The sequence below is a fragment of the Neophocaena asiaeorientalis genome, unplaced genomic scaffold, assembly GCF_003031525.2.
Source record: "Neophocaena asiaeorientalis asiaeorientalis breed wild unplaced genomic scaffold, Neophocaena_asiaeorientalis_V1.1 scaffold59, whole genome shotgun sequence".
Lineage (NCBI taxonomy): Eukaryota > Metazoa > Chordata > Mammalia > Artiodactyla > Phocoenidae > Neophocaena > Neophocaena asiaeorientalis.
The window spans coordinates 12,124,354-12,141,129 of NW_020174268.1; the positions used below are offsets into that span (position 1 = coordinate 12,124,354).

General features: G+C 38.9%; 1 protein-coding gene across 2 annotated transcripts in view; it reads left to right on the plus strand.

Annotated features, from left to right (window-relative positions):
- Positions 1–593: 593 nt before the first annotated feature.
- Positions 594–16,776, plus strand: part of CCDC169 (coiled-coil domain containing 169) — a 58,369-nt gene continuing 42,186 nt past the window's right edge. The window contains exons 1-5 of one of the 2 annotated variants that reach the window (XR_003004603.1): positions 594–798; positions 1,951–2,030; positions 2,305–2,384; positions 2,972–3,058; positions 3,992–4,326. Coding sequence is in view for 1 of the 2 variants with exons in the window: in XM_024755620.1 (XP_024611388.1) it covers positions 3,037–3,058; positions 13,570–13,610 (63 nt within the window). In the remaining variant the exon portion in view is untranslated. Of the gene's footprint in view, positions 799–1,950; positions 2,031–2,304; positions 2,385–2,971; positions 3,059–3,991; positions 4,327–13,569; positions 13,611–16,776 lie in introns of those variants that run through there. The other variant, XM_024755620.1, reaches the window with a different exon arrangement.

Consider the following 16,776-nt stretch of genomic DNA (forward strand, 5'->3'; position numbering starts at 1 on the left):
TGTGAACCAGAAAGATTTGGGAGACTATAAAATGCATGACTATCTCTCTGCCATGCAGGTCCCTCTCATCCCCACCTCCCCAGTCAATCAGAGAATTAGGAACCCTGGCTGAGGACGAAGGAAGGGAGCCACCAAGACAGAATAGACACCGGTGAGTGTTTAAGAGGTGACCAGCAGCTTGTTCCCCACAGTTTGCCTCAGGCTGGGCACAAAAGTTGGGAGTACAAGATTTGCCACACCACGTGACTGACACACTGACAAGAGATCTTCACTTTTCAGTTAAACCGTAGGTTCTCTGAAAGCAGTGAACGTACTTAGCATCTCTTACACACCACTCTGTATAAAATAAACCCTCGATTGCTATTAATTGAACTTACTCCTCAAAATGCTTCACATCATCTCTTGCCCACAAATTTGGGTGGTTCTTTTGGACATTAGCCTGTCGGTCTAACGTGATACTACATTACTTTCTAGTTAATTCAATTCCAAACTTCCCAGCACAGAGCCCTCTTTCTGTGTGAGCGGCCCTGGGCGTCCCAGCCTGGCCCCGCCCCCGGGCGCCGCCCTGTGACGTCACCGGACGGCGCCAGGCAGCGACCGTGAGGCAGTTCGCCCCCACTACGGCTGACAGAACCTGACCACTGCCGGCTGCAGGGGGTCCCGTCTGTTCTAAGCCGTGTGAGGGAAGGGCGTGGGTGGCCTCTGATCTGACACGGTGGAGGAAGGAAGAGGCGACACCTTCGACGGTATGAACACCGACCGCCTTAAACTGGAGTTACTGGAAGAAAGGCACCTGAAGTGAGTCGGAGGGCGGCGCGCGCCCCGCCGGGTGTGGGGTTCACGTTGGCGCCGCCAAGCCGAGGGCCTGCGCCTGTGTGAGCCCCGCGGCTCAAGGCCGAAGCCCCTGAGGCCGAGGTGACACCTGCAGTGTCATTAATCCCCGGGCAGAACTGGTGACATCTCAAAACAGTGTTTTATAGGAGAGATTCATTTAGCCCTTGCGTTTGGTATTATAAATAGGCGGGTTTTGAGGTTCTGCCTTCAGGAGCGAGTCCGGTGGAGTGTACGGTGTGCACAGACTATAATTCTGAAACATGTGTTTGCTTGTGATGTTCCACTAAGTTCAGGGTTTCTGTTTCAAATTCTAAAGGTTTCGTTTAGTTATGCTTCTCTTTCATCCCTTTAGAAGAGCTTAAGAATTGGTGATACTTGGTAAAAATGAAGCCCCTACTATATATACTTCTTAAAGTACTCAATATCAGTACTTCTTACTAAGTCTTTGGAACATTTTAAGTATCTTTTTAGATACCCTACCCCCACCCCGACCCGCAGGCCACAGGAGGGCTAGGCTCTCTTGGGTCACCCTGTAGCTTCCTGTGCTTTCCTCTGTCGTAGCTCCAACCACACTTTTTAAATTGCTCAGTTATTTCTTGGTCTGGTACTAAGCTGTAAGCACTCTGAGGACAGGTTCTGTATTTCCTGAAGCAGTAGCGTGTAGGAGCCAGTCCTTTAGAGGAATCCTGCACAAGTTCAAATCCCAGCTCTTATCACTTACTCAGCAAGTACATGATCTTGCGCAAGTTAATGAATCTCTGAAGCCTCAGTTTTCTCAAGTCTAAGACTGGCGTGGAAATCGGTATCTCACACATCACGTGGTTGGTACCAGGACTGAAATGTAGGTAAAGCACTTAGCGTTGGCTTGTAATAAACATTCAGTGGAAGTTAGCTGCTGCAATTGCTATTCTGTTCACTTACGGTAGTATCTTCAGCACTTAGCACAATGCCTTTAACATAATAGGCATTCAGAAATATAAATGATTCTGTCATCGTATTTTGATAACTACTATGCCACTTGCTGATGTCCTAAATAGATAATCTCTGGAATGCTATGTGTGTGTGTGTGTGTTTTTTTTTTATTAGTGTTTCTTTTTTTTTTCCTTTTTATTTCAGGTTGTCAGTTGTTACCTGTTGCCCTAGCTGTTCCTGTCTATAGTAATTTGCAGCTCCTTTGCTGGGCTTTGAGAAACCAGGTAACCAAAATTGTCAGACTTCTTGAGGCCAACTTTAAGAATAAAGGGTTTTAAGTGGTTACATGGGGAGCTTTGAGCTTTAGTGCATTTTAGTGTCCTCCTGGACCCGGGTAATCGGAAGCCTGCGTTCGCCTGATTACTAATTCTCAACCAGGCCTTCAATAAGTGATGTTTCATAATAGGTTGTTCCTGAAGTAGTGGTAGGTTACTGTGTATTACTTTTCTCATGTTATTTTTAATTGAATCATAATTAACAAAATGTGTTTAATAATAGGGATATAGTGCAACTCTCAGTGCTTGAAATAAGACACAAGATAGCGGAACTGGAAGCCAAACTCAATACTGACGATGAAGGTATATAAGTAAATATTTTTATTTATGACTCCTGTATAGCTATTGTTCATTTTACCAAGATACCTTTAGTACATTAAATTACATATTTGGAATAATAGTGTCAAGATTTCCGTATTGCTTTTTGGCAGGATTAATAATAATTTAATATAGAGGGCTTTAAAAACGTATTTCAGAATGTCAAACCTGTTACTTTATAATTATTTGTCTACTTACGAGTTCAGAATGTTCATTCTTCAATTAGCAAAACCTTTGTTACATGAGATAAATACATTATTTCCTTAGTAGTAAAATGTCACACATTTTCTATATAACTCAAGTAGTAACCTTTATATCTTAACTGCTAGATTTGGGATATAACCTTAAAATCCTTATCTAGGTTTTGGCTATTTGTGTTGAAAGAATGGGGGAGGGGCAGGTGAGTGTTGCACACACACACTTATCACACACACCTACACACAGGAACATACCCATATATCCTTAAAATTTATAATGTCTGTAAGATGTTAATTTATTACACAAATATTGATTGAGATCCTGCCATATGTCAACACTTTGAATGAAAGACCTTTCTTTTCCCTTTTCTAAAGAGTTTCACTGACTATTGGGAGGAAGTGTCAAACTAAAATATGAGCAGAAGTAATATAAGTTCTGCATGAGGAGAAATGGCAACTCAGGTAAGGGGACCCCAACACACCTTGCATGAGGGCAGAGGAGGCAGTGTTGAACTGACTACTAAAGAACAGTAGGAGTTTATTAGGGTTATGGGAGTGGGCTTTGCTTCTTAAACCCATTCATACTTTTCTTCTATTGGGGAAGCCATGAACAAAATGGACTAGTAGCCATATGACAAATATAATGCTACTTTTCATAATACCCAATGCTATGAAAGCTTGCTTAGAGAACACTGCTTTGTCCCAAGGGTGAAGTAGCTTCCTACGTCTCCATGTCTGTATCCTTAATAAACTGGCTCTGTGGAGGCAGACTGTGAGTACACTTACCAAGTAGTTGCACTGGCAAGGCTGGCTGGAATTTCCTCATCCATCTAACTACAGACGAAACACGTCATGCTCAGATACACACACAATGCAGTAACTATGCCCACAAGTAAAATGTAAGCCCAGCAAGTCGTATTATCAACAGCTCTTCTCATGGGGAGGAGCTGGAATATGGATATAAAGAGATAAGGTAAAATGGCAGGCGAGAAAGTTTTTCCTCAGTGGGCCAAGCTAAAACCTAAGGTGAAGGGCGGAAACCTTTATCCCTTCTTCAGAATCAACTAACTCCAGGAACTGTGTCAGGTGAGGTGGTTATTATTATTCCCATTTATGGAAAAATGAAGTTCAGGAATTTAAGTAACTTGCTAAGATCACAGAGCCAGGGGGTGGCAGAGCCATGATTTTAGCCTAAATCACCTGTCTCCCACCACCACTACTACCATGACAACTGCTGTCTCCCCACATGGGCACTCAGTAGTTGTGGTTATCTACTGCTGCACAGCCAACCAGCCTATCGTTTAGGGTTCTAAAAAACATTTGTCTCTCACAAGTCTGTGGATTGACTGGGTTCATCTGGGAAGTTCTTAACTGGGGTCTCTCATGTGATTGCAGTCAGATGTAGTCTGGCACTCAGTCATCTGAAGGTTCAACTGGGCTGGACATTTCAAGATGACCCACCCACATGGCTGGTAACTCATCCCGGGTATTGGCTGGGAGCCCAGCTGGGACCACCCATCAGAAATACCTACACATGGCTTTGTAGCTTTTGCTTCTCACAGCATGGTGCCTGGGTTCCAAGAGGCTGTATCCCAAGAGCAAGCATTCCAAAAGGTGACAGAAACTGCCAGTCCAGTTAAGGGCTACTCCCAGAAATGACAGTGTCATTCCCATTATATTCTATTGGTCAAAACAGTCACAGATGGGCTTCCCTGGTGGCACAGTGGTTGAGTGTCCGCCTGCCGATGCAGGGGACATGGGTTTGTGCCCCAGTCCAGGAAGATCCCACGTGCCGTGGAGCAGCTGGGCCCGTGAGCCATGGCCACTGGCCCTGTGTGTCCGGAGCCTGTGCTCCACAACGGGAGAGGCCACAACAGTGAGAGGCCCGCATACCGCAAAAAACAAACAAACAAACAGTCACAGATTTCAGGGAATGGAGAAAATCTACTTGTCAAGGTCACATTGCAGAAGAACATGTGGAATGGGATGGATTCTTGCAGTCATCTTTGGCAAATAGTCTGCCACAGGGAGTATTAAACATAATGCCTCTTGAGGAGAACTCTTAAGTTACTGATAAGGGTGGAACATAGATTGTAACGAGAATGTGACAGGAGATGAGATAAAAGTTTATGAAGAAGACGAAGAATAGTCTTTAATATGATTCTGATGAATTTGTATTTATCCTGAAGGCAATGGGGTAATATTAAAGGAGTTTTTAAAATAAATTTATTATTGTTTAACATTATAAAAGAAATAAATGCACAGGTGATAACCATGGATACATCTGTTTAGGTAATTCTTTCACACTTTCCACTCTCTACTCAAATCTCGCCACCCCTCTCTCCATTCTCACTCTCAGTGAATGAGCTTACCTTCCTCTTTCAAGGAGAACCAAGAAGCAATCAGAAGAGGATTTCCACATGTTTCTACCAAGAAAGCTACCCACCTACATACATGCATCTTTGCACATCCTCTTACTTCCCTCTTGTTCCTCTGCATATTCTGTTACTCTTATTTAATGTCAATCCCTCCACTTGTACAACAGATGCCATCATTACTCTCACCTCCTCCAGGATATCACTCCAGCAATAGATTGTCCTCTCTCTTTGCTGCACTGTTTTCCCTGCTCCACTGAATCATCTCCAACAGCACACAAACATGCCGAGTTTATTTTATCTAAAAAACAGATAGCAACCCTTCTTTGGCCCCATGTTTCCCCTTCTACCATTATCCCCTTTCACCTTTCACTGCTCTGTGTACAGCAAAATATTTCAATAGAATCATTTTTTTAATTTTCACTCTTACCTGTTTATTCATATTTAATCTACCTGTTTTGTAACAGGATTAATTTTTAGGCAAAGCAGCAAGCAGAACAAACTTCAAAGGGCTTCACATTCGCATAGGGGCTTTTTGAAGCCCTTTAGGATTCATAGGAAGCTATATTCAAAAAGAGTGGTTTATGTTTTAAGTAAATCTGAATTTCACCATCTTAAAGCTTGGCCACAAGACAAAGAACAGGAAAGAAAATGTCCAGGATACCTAAAAAAGTGAGAAGAGTCAGTATTGGTGTAGAGGTTTAAGTGCATTTCAAAAAATTGAAACCTCACCGCTACCCCTTGAAAACAGTATCACCTCATTTTATAGATGAAAAACTGAGATTCAGGGATTCTGAATGTCTTTCTCAAGGCTATAGAGGTGGGGAAGGATAGATCTGGAATTGGGATCCAGGCATTTTGCCATCAGATCCCAAACTCAGCCTCTATTTCTTTCCACTTAAGTTTCTTAAGTTTGCTTCTAACGTTTTTTCATCTGGAGAAGAGAGCCTTGATTTACTGAGGCTCTGGGACATTGCTCATCTAGGCATAGAAATGGGCTGGATTTGCCCAGCACAAGCATGATTGTCTTATTCTCTCTTGGACTCACTCCAATCAGAAGTTTTGCCTCTGATCAACTGAAACTGCTCTTATCAAGGTCACCAGTGACTTTCAATTTGCAAAATCCAGCGTCATGTCTCAGTACTCATCTTGACATTAGCAGCACTGCCAGAACTGATCACCTTCATCATTGAAACCCGTTGCTCACTTGGCTTCTGGGACTCCACGCTGTCTTGGTTTTCTTCATATCTACTGACCACTGCTCACTTCTCTTCATCTTCATGAGTTCTAAAAACTTGGAGTGCCTCAGGGCTCAGTCCTCTGACTTGTCTTTGATACATGCACCCACTACTTAGGAGATCCCCTCTGGTCATATGGTATGAAATGCCATCTGTATACTGATAACATACAGATTTACATCTCCATCCCAGACCTTTCCTTTAAGCTCCCTTTGAGTCTTCATTTATAGGCTGGTTTCTAGTTTAAAACTCTTTGGCTATTAAGTAATGTATTAGTAGATCAAATAGTTTTTTAAAACTCGTCTCAGTAAATGCTAAAAAGAATGTTTTGATAAAATTCAATTTGTCTTATTAAAAAAATATATTTCTATTTATCTTGAACTGGCATAACACTTAATTATGAAACATTAGAGGCATTACCATTCCTGGAAAAAAGCAAAGATGCCTCCAGCCACCATTAAAAATTAATATTGTTTTGAAGGTTCCAGTCAATCAATAAAATATGAAACAGAAGTAAGCATTATAGCTATTAGGAAGAGATAAATTTATTATAATTTTTAACTTTTATAATTTGATATCCAGAACTTTCCAGAGGATCAACTAAAAAACTACTATATTAGTTTATATATATAGATATAAATAATATATTATATATTAGTTTATATATATATTATATGTATAATATACTAAAAAATTAGAAAATGGTTGGATACAGAAGTGGAAGAAATTTTTATTAAAAAAAACCCAAAACACTAGCAATAACCAGTTATAAAATAGGATTTTTTTAAATGATTGCACAACAATTCCAGCCTGAATCATAAAATGTCTGACAATACCCTTGATAAGAAATATTCAGGACTTATATGAAGAGATAGCAGAAGACTATGACTATAATGGAATAATAACCATTCAGCAAGAATTCTCATCCTTGTCCGCAATCAACTTGATGTACTCTGCATCTGTGGGATAGCTGAATAGACAATGAATCATCCCAAATTGAGGACGTGGACTTTGGGAGCAACAATATATATATATTTTTTCCCCTTTTTCTCTTTTGGTGAGTGTGTATGTGTATACTTCTGTGTGTGATTATGTCTGTATAGCTTTGCTTTTACCATTTGTCCTAGCGTTTGGTCTATCCGTTTTTTTGGTTTGTTTTTTGAGTATAGTTTTTAGCACTTGTTATCATTGGTGGATTTGTTTTTTGGTTTGGCTGCTCTTTTTTTAATTTTATATATTTTTAATAATTATTTTTTATTTTAAAAACTTTTAAAAAAAAAGAATTGAGGACAATCTCAGTCCTCTGGGACAACATTAAACGTGCCAACGTTCGAATTATAGGGGTTCCAGAAGAAGAAGAGAAAAAGAGACTGAGAAAATATTTGAAGAGATTATAGTTGAAAACTTCCCTAATATGGGAAAGGAAATAGTATGAAATTGAATTATTTGTAGTGAGGTGGATGGACCTAGAGTCTGTCATACAGAGTGAAGTAAATCAGAAGGAGAAGAACAAATACCATATGCTAACATACATATGGAATCTAAAAAAATAAAAATAAAAATGATCATGAATAACCTAGGAGCAAGATGGGAATAAAGACGCAGACCTACAAGAGAATGTACTTGAGGACACGGGGAAGGGGAAGGGTAAGCTGGGACAAAATGAGAGAGTTGGATGGACATGTATACACTACCAAATGTAAAATAGCTAGTGGGAAGCAGCCACATAGCACAGGGAGATCAGCTCAGTGCTTTGTGACCACCTAGAGGGGTGGGATAGGGAGGGTGGGAGGGAGGGAGACACAAGGAGGAAGAGATATGGGGATATATGTGTATGTATAAGTGATTCACTTTGTTATAAAACAGAAACTAACACACCACTGAAAGCAATTATACTCCAATAAAGATGTTTTAAAAAAAACGGAATTCTCACCTTGTTCAACGTAAGGGATTTCATACTGTAGAGAAACCCTAAAGTGAAATGAAATTGGGAAATTTATTATTAAGGTTTTATAAGGGGGACATAGACTTTTCCTATATAGGAGAATTGGATGTTATAAATGTGCTCATTCTTTTCAAATTAATTTATTGTTATGTAATTCTTATTAAAACATAGAGCTATTTTTTCTTCAATAACTGACTCTAAAGTTAATGAGATGAATAATAGACAGGGATAACTGATAAGAAATTTTGGGCGGTTGACGGGACTCCTACAATATATAATAAAGCTAAAGTCATTAAACCTGAAAACAAATCAATAAAACAAAATAGGTAGTAGATTAGTTTGCTAGAGCTTCCATAACAATGTACCACAGACAGGCTGAGTTGAACCACAGAAACTTATTTTCTCACAGTTCTGGAGACTACAAGTCCAAGAGTGTGATGTTCACAGGGTTGGTTTCTTCTGAGGGCTTTGTTTCTGTGTCTTTACATGATCTTCCCTCTGTACCTGTTTGTGTCCTAATCTCTTCTTCTTATAATGAAATCAGTCATGTTGGATTAGGGCTAACCATATGACCTCATTTAACCTTAATGAGCTTTTTAAATGTCCTATCTCTAAGTACAGTCACATCTGAGTACTGGGAGCGTAGGACTTCAACATATGAATTTGGGGGGAGGAAGCAGACACAGTTCAGCCCATAACAGAAAGAGATTCTAATTTATTAAAACGTTGTACTAGTGTGAAATTCAGGGCCAGGTTACTAAGTTAATTAAAAAATTGTTTTCAGTTATCTATGAAAAAAAGGAGAAAACCATTTTCATTTATGAGACTTGTGGGAAATAGATTATTACAAAAACTGCGCCAGACATTGAAATAGGAAAGTACCAAATGATCATTGTTTTAGTCTGCTCGGGCTGTCATAACAAAGTACCATAAGACTGTGTGGCTTAAACAACAGAAATTTATTTTCTTATAGTTCTAGATACTGGAAGTCCAAGATCAAGGTGCCAGCCGATTTGGTCTCTAGTGCGGACCCACTTCCTGCCTTGCAGATGACCACCTTCTCATTGTATTTTCACATGGCAGGCAGAACAAGCTATGGTGCCTCTTCCTTTTTTTATAAGGGCAGCAGCCCTATTGGATTATGGCCCCACCCTTATGATCTCATTTAACTTTTATCACTTTCTCACAGACCCCACCTCCAACTAAAGTCACATGGGGTTAAGGCTTCAACATATGAATTTTAGAGGGACACAAACATTCCATAAAAATCATGAAGCTATCACTTTCTAATTACTGTCTTCCCCTTCCCACCATCAAGAAAGAACAACTTTAGCCTGCCTGCCCAAGTTTGGGAAAGGGCTTCTGGGCAGAGAACTGGAACCAAAGAGCCAATTACCAGTAATGTTTTATGGGAATCTGTGTCACCACACAGAGCTTTAAAAGAGCTAAAAGAGGGACTTCCCTAGCCATCCAGTGGTTGAGACTGCTTGCTTCCAATGCAGGGGACATGAGTTTGATCCCTGGTCAGGGAACTAGGATTCCGCATGCTGCATGGCACTGCCAAAAAAAAAGAAAGAAACATGAGCTTCTTTTAAAGTGGTGAATTATTCAATAAATTCCATTTGGAAAATTGGTATAGTATTTAGAAAAATAATCCCTTTAGATCTTCACTCTATACTTAATTCTCAAAATTTCTGAGGGGACTTCCCTGGTGGTCCAGTGGCTAAGACTCTGTGCTCCTAATGCAGGGGGCCCGGGTTCCATCCCTGGTCAGGGAACCAGAGCCCACATGCCACAGCTAAGAGTTCGCATGCCGCAACTATGACCCGGGGCAGCCAAATAAATAAAAATTACTCTAAAATAAAATAAAACCTTCCAGATGGATTTAATATTTAAAATTATTAAATATTTAAAATTTAAAGATTTAAATATTTTAAAATGAACCAAGAAAATATAGATGAATGTATATTTGTTTATGGATAAAGAAGGCCTTTCTTAAAGAGCAATAAATCACTGAGGAAAACATGTTTAGGTTTGACTTCCCTTGTGAAAATAGCTTCCCTTGATTTAAAGGAAAAAAGACCAATATGAGAAGTCAAACAGTAATCTGGGAAAGACATTGGTAGCCAAAATGATGGACAAAAGGTCTATATTTTCACCACATCTATGTCCTCTGCAATTCAGTTAGAAAACACTAAGTTCCCAGTAGATAAATATGAGTAGGACACAGAGACAACTCGTGAATATGGGAAAATATCCAACTTGTTTTTAAGTCAAAGAAATTTGTTGCCTATAAAAGAAGTAGAGATTTTTTTTATAAGTGAAATAGGAACTTTATACATTACTGATAGCAGTGTAGTACTACCCTTTGGGGAAAAAATTTTGCAGTAAATTTCTTATGATGATAAAAATGATAATAACAAAAACAACTAAGTTTTATAGCAATTTCTGTGTGCCCTGCACTGCTTTAAGCCTTCACATGTTTTAATTAATCCTGTCAATATCCTATAGTGTAGGAACTTTAATTATCCTTATTTTACAGTTGAGAAATTGAGGCACAGGAAATGTAACTTGCTCAGGATCACAGAAATAAACTGGTGGAGACATGGCTTAAACCCACTAGTCCTACTTTGGGGATGTTTTTCCTCATGGAGTCTTCTGAAAATTTGCTGGGGGGCAACTTTACTCAAAGAGATAGTCTTTGCACCATGCCCCCTTTTTGTACATGTTGGCATTTTTGTTCATGCAGTTCTTGCTGTTTGAATATTCTTTTTTACCCTCTCTGACTTAGAACAGGTGTCATTCCCCCCAAGAAGCATTTTCTGTCCCTCTTCAATCTTGACCTCCCCATTTCTGATTCCCTTCTGCCACCTTCCAGATTGGATATCTTTCTTTGTGTACCATTACAACCAATTAAACAAAAATTTCTTAAATGTTCTGGCTATGTTTCTGTACTCTCTGCCCCTCCCAACTTCTCCTACTGCTGATTGACGGCAGGGATTGTGTCTATTTTATTTTTGAATCCCTAGTGCCTCGTACAGTGCCACATAGTAGGCCCTTTCCTTTCCTTGTTAACATTTTCTTATTTTACAAAGTCTTTTCAAGTTAATATAACTCCATCACTGTAATCATAAATATAGTGAACAACACAAACATGAATGTCCATGCAGGGTCAAGTTTCAATCAGTTCAACTGTGTTCTTCTTAACAATTTAAAAATTATTATTTGGCGTTGTTTGGTTGGGCTTTGTTTGTTTTGTTTTTGTTAACGTGCTATCTCTCTTTGGGAAAAAAAATGTCCATATCTGAAAGATAAGCCTCCACCTAATATTCTCTCGCTTTATGAACTTCCTCTTTTAAGGTCAATTTTGACCATGAAGCATATTTCTAGAATTTTTCAATTTTTGGTTTGATTTTGTTTTTCATTGTAGTGATTCTAGCCAAGATCCCTCTTTGAGACTGCAGAGCAATTTAATTTTTCCCTTCAAAGGTACAGTGCTTGTTTTTTGTTTGTTTTTAGAATTACTGCAAAAGCAGTGGTTTCATGGAGTTACTGCTCAGAGTATTTTTTCTCCCAAGAGACACAAATGTTTCTGCTAAATTTTTATCCTCACAATCTGTATTTTGATAATTAAGTACATCTTAGGCCTTGATAGGTTGGCTGCTGTGGTGCTCAAGGTCAAGGATCATCTTTTTTAGGGTCACATTTATTGTGACCATCTAATGAGAGCACCACATCTCTTACCTGGGCTGGTTTTAGATGGCTCTGAACATTCCTTAGTGTCAGGATTATTCCAGAAACTTGCTATTTTGAATTGCTAATCTTATTCCCAGTTGAAAGCATAATTTAAACATTATTGCATTTTAAAGACAGATGAAAAACTATTTTTCAAAAATTTTGTAAAAATTACAAACCTCAGTATGAAATCAGTACTTCTGGCTTATCACAGAACAAAGTGTGGCAGGGGAAGTCAAACTCAGTGTGGTCCTTTTTCAGAAAAAGAAAACAGTTGACAGCAGGAAGCTGACCAAATTTGTGGGTGGGGGGCAATGCTGGTATGTGAAAAGAAAGCAAAAATTTTATCAATCTCCAGTTTTGTGGGTCTCCATCCACTTGTTAAGCATTTGGATTAATGACTTTGGACTTCGGTTTGGAAGGGCGTTCCTGCCCCTCTTTGGTAGACCACATCTGATTAGAAATGAGAGTGAGGGCAGGGTTGTGTTAAGGTTGCGGAGGTTGGCAGTGGTGTGAGCTAGTACGTCTTTCTGCTTAGACTCCTCCATCAGCCATTATGTAGTAGAAGTTGCCCCATATATGCAAAGAGCATTTAAAGTTTAGAAACACCATTTTTTCTCTCTACAAAGTGTGACTTTCAAGACTCAAAAAAAAAAAAAAAATTAGCTTTGGACCTTGGAGCCGAAAAGGAGGTTTTAATTCTAGGCTGCATCCTCCTCGTCCTCCCAGAGCAAGAAGACAAATGTTTTGGCCTCAGTAGCCAAAGGGATTTAGTGAAAGAAAACTGCTTACAGATAAGAGAAGATACCTGAATAGGTAGCCGAAGGTAAAGAGTGTTACCATAGCACAGCAGATAAGAGGACACACTTTCAAGTCAGAACAAACTGGTTGAAACCCCAGTTCCCCATTTATTACTTTGTCATCTTAATACTGTTATTTGACATCTCTGAACCTTGTTTTCCTCATCTGTAAAATGGGTAAGTTTTTGTAAATGAGGATTAAATTAGTTTATATATGTAAGGTATTGTGTGCTTTTAACACAGCAAACACATAATTGGTAGTTGTTGAACGGACTTCAGAATTCTTTTGCAAAGGAAAAAAATGAATATGACATTGTATGGGAAGCTAGTGCTCCTTAGGCTGTAATATATGGATATTTCAAGTTCCAAGGAAAGAAACATGTTCCTGATATTTCCTCTAATAGAATTCCTTATAAAGATACACAAGGAACTAAAGAGAAAAGGGAATGGCGAGTAAGAAGACCAGGGATCACAATAGTGACAGTGAGGCCGGCTGGGTGGGAATAGGTAAGTCTGGTGTCTGCACAGATCCTGTGTAACGGAGAACGCACGCTTAGACATGAGTTCCCTCCAGTACACCTGTGTTACTAATAAAGTCCAGTATAGTAATGGAGCTAATTAATGTTGTTTTAATGAATAAATGAGAGGTGGTGAGGTGAGCTTGACCGTCCCCACCTCTTCACTCAGGTGGTGAATGGAAAACCCGTTATGAGACACAACTTGAATTGAATGACCAACTAGAAAAGCAGATTGTTTCTCTCAAAGAGAAAATGGAAAAAATCTGTGGAAATCCTTCAGGTACAGAAGCGCCTATATATATGTTTTATAAGTGGAGTTAAAATTGATAAAACATCAGTTGCTCATATTTGCTTTATTGTAGACAGACTGTCTCCTATTCGTGTCTATGAATGGATGCCAGTGGTGAGTAAAAGATGTTGAAACAAAAGGAATAATTGAAGGAAATTATGTGTACTTTTCCCCAGACAGATTTCAAACAAAAGTTTAAAGACTGTGACAAGGTCCAAATAAAATATCTTATTCAGTGGAGCTTTCCTGTGATGTAAAGAATCCTATAAACAAGGCCTTCAGCTTGGTCTCTCCTGTAAAAAGCTGGGCAGGGATTCTGTTGCAGGTACAAACAAAATGGAAGTGAAAGGATCTCAGTGGTCAGGCTGGGGGGAAACCTGAGTGTATTCCTTACAACCTGAAAGAGCCTGTTTAACTCAGAAATACCTCTCTCATACCCATCTAGAACAGTTCCATTCTAGTTCCTAGAACCCATAAATTACCCTGTAACCGCACTGGGCTGCTTCACCTACCTTTTCTTTTGGTTGCCCTAGTGACATCTTTCTTCTTTTGAGAGGTAATTTAAATCTCCGATAAATGAATTTATGTTTTCTACTTTACAAAGAGTATTCGTTTGTTTTTCATTCATTCAAATATTTGTTAATATTTTTTTTAATGTAGAGGAGGCCCAAAGCATGACTTATGTTGAACTCTTGCTGAATTTTTATTTCAAGAATACTCAGAAAAACATGGAAATCTCGTAAATAAACCAAGGGTACTTTGCATGAAAATGAAAATACAATACTCAGCCAAATTGGCAGGACTTAATATTACACTAATAATTATAATAACTTGTCCTAAATTAACATATGTAATATGCAAATTAACTTATATACATTATTTCAGTCTTGCAACAAACCCCATGACATACAATTTTATATTGTTATTTTAATACATGTGATTCTAAGCTTAAAGAGATTGAATGATTTACTCAGTTTCACACAGTCTGGAAATGTGGAGTCAGAGTCTCTCCCTCTTAAACCTCTGCCATTTAACTCTGCTATACCAGCAGCCCTTTGATACTGCTGATCAGAAATAATGTGTTTCTCAGTAGCTGTAGGTAGAGCACTAAGCTGCCTGCTGTATTCACAGAAGCCCTGGGCATTTATGGAGAGCGCTCTTTGAATAACTGCAAACCTTTAGTGAAAGACATAGAAAAATCTTGTATGTTTGTTAATGAATTGAGGGAGAAATTAACTTTTTTGCAGACCTCTCTGTTATTTACAACCCAGAAATACCCTTATGTCTGTGTGTTGGAAAGTCAGGAAAATAACGTTTTTTTGTTGTTGGAAAAGTGGTGAAGTTTTTTCCTCTGCCATGGAGTCATAGCTCCATCTTGTGGTAGTTAGAAATTGCTGCAAGGGCTCTTTTAAGCTTAGTGTTTCTTAACTGTAGGTAGAATTTTATTACTACCTACAGAATATAAAATATCAAGTTCTACCTACAGAATATAATATATTCTGGCTTCCTGCTTCTTGACAGCCTACCCCCAGTCATAGCTCAAGAAACGGGGTATCTAGCCTCCTGGAGGGTAGCAACAAGTGCTGGTGTGACATGGGAGAAGACTCTGTAGTATATCTAAAAAGCATTTAATCAGTTCTCTCATTGCTGCCTCAGACTCTGTAATTTATTCATGTTCATAAAAATACTTATTTCCCTTGATGAATTTGTCTTATTCTTGAAGAAAATGTCTTTCTCTAAGAGGTTTAGATCTGAAGGCAGAGAATTATATTTCTCTTCGGTAAAGAACAAAAGAAATGTTAGAAGAACCAAGAGTGGGGCCACATACTAAGCAGAAAGGAGAGAGAATGAAAGTTCAGGCTCTTAAGGAGCTGGTCCTCTCTATTCTCTGGGCAGATGCCCTGAGTACCTGGGTTTTCTTACACAGTGGAATCCAGAGGGCGTTTGTCTGAAGAGCAGGGATTAGGAATCTAACCAGGGAGTTGGTGATGGAAGTAGCCAACTACTGAGCAAAAAGCATTAGGGATCCAAAAATCCTATATCCAGTATAGGAAAGAAATCTCTCTTTTCTGAGGACAAAAGAGTCTTATTCTTTATATCAGAAACAATATTTGTGAGATTCAGACATGTACCCTTTGTGTAATACAAATATTTTTGGTTTTCTGTTAGGTTGATAATCAGAGAAAAGGGCCTAAATTAGTTGTTTTGTGGGACAGAGTATGACTTCAAACACCATTTGTAAATTTACTGACTCTCTATCCTTGTTGTAGATTGCTTAGTCTTTAGGAGAAACCTGAACCCACATACTTAAGAAACTGATGTCAGTTAGTTTGAATACTGATTTTGAGTAACTTCAAAGTGCAGCTTTGCTTATGAGCACTGGTTTTTGACCTGTGCATGTCTAATTTCTTTAAATGTTATCATTAGAAAAAGAAATATGAAACATCCAATAAATTATTTTCAACCTGGACCACTAAAGTGGACTTGATTTTAATATTTTAGAAAAAGTATTTACTTAAGTGAGAGTGGGGTTCTAGTCCTTGTTTGGATACAGATGGGCTTCAAGCCTTCAACCTTTCTGAAGATTGCTTTTCTCATCTGAAGGCAGTATGCTTAGATAAACTTTAAAGTGCCTTACAGTGGTATAATTTGTTAAACTTTAATTTTAGCAAGATGTCTCAGTTAAGGGTTATGTTTGGCTGCATATAGGAGAAAGGCTTAAACAAGTAAGGTATTTTGGAGCTTTTCCTCATGTAATAGGAAAGGTGGAAGGTATGCAGTCCAGGGTTGGTGCAGTGGCTCTATAATGCCTTCAGGAGTCCAGACTCCTCCTGACTTTCCACTCTGCTGTCCTTTAATGAGTGGCTTTGTCCCCATGCTCACAAGATGGCTTCTCACTTGCTTCACAGTCTCATTCAAGGAAAGAAGTAGGAGAAGGGAAAAGGGAAAGGTGAAAGCTAGTCAAGTCAGCTTCCTCTTAACGAGCTGCACCCAGCAGTTTCCCTGTACATCTCATTGGTTAGAACTTTATCACCTGGCCACCCATGTTTGCAAGGAAGGCTGAGATTTGTAGTGTTTTAACTGAGCATAGTAGGACGAAGGGGAAGATGGACATTGGATGTGCAGTCAGTTCCATCTGCCACGCACAAGCTCTATCACCACATTTCATTTTAAGGTAATATGTGTTTATTTAATATTATTTGGAAAATAAAAGAGAAGAAAAATATTAAGTTAAACACATCTACTGTTGTCTTCTTAGTAATTTTTGGTATGTATATAT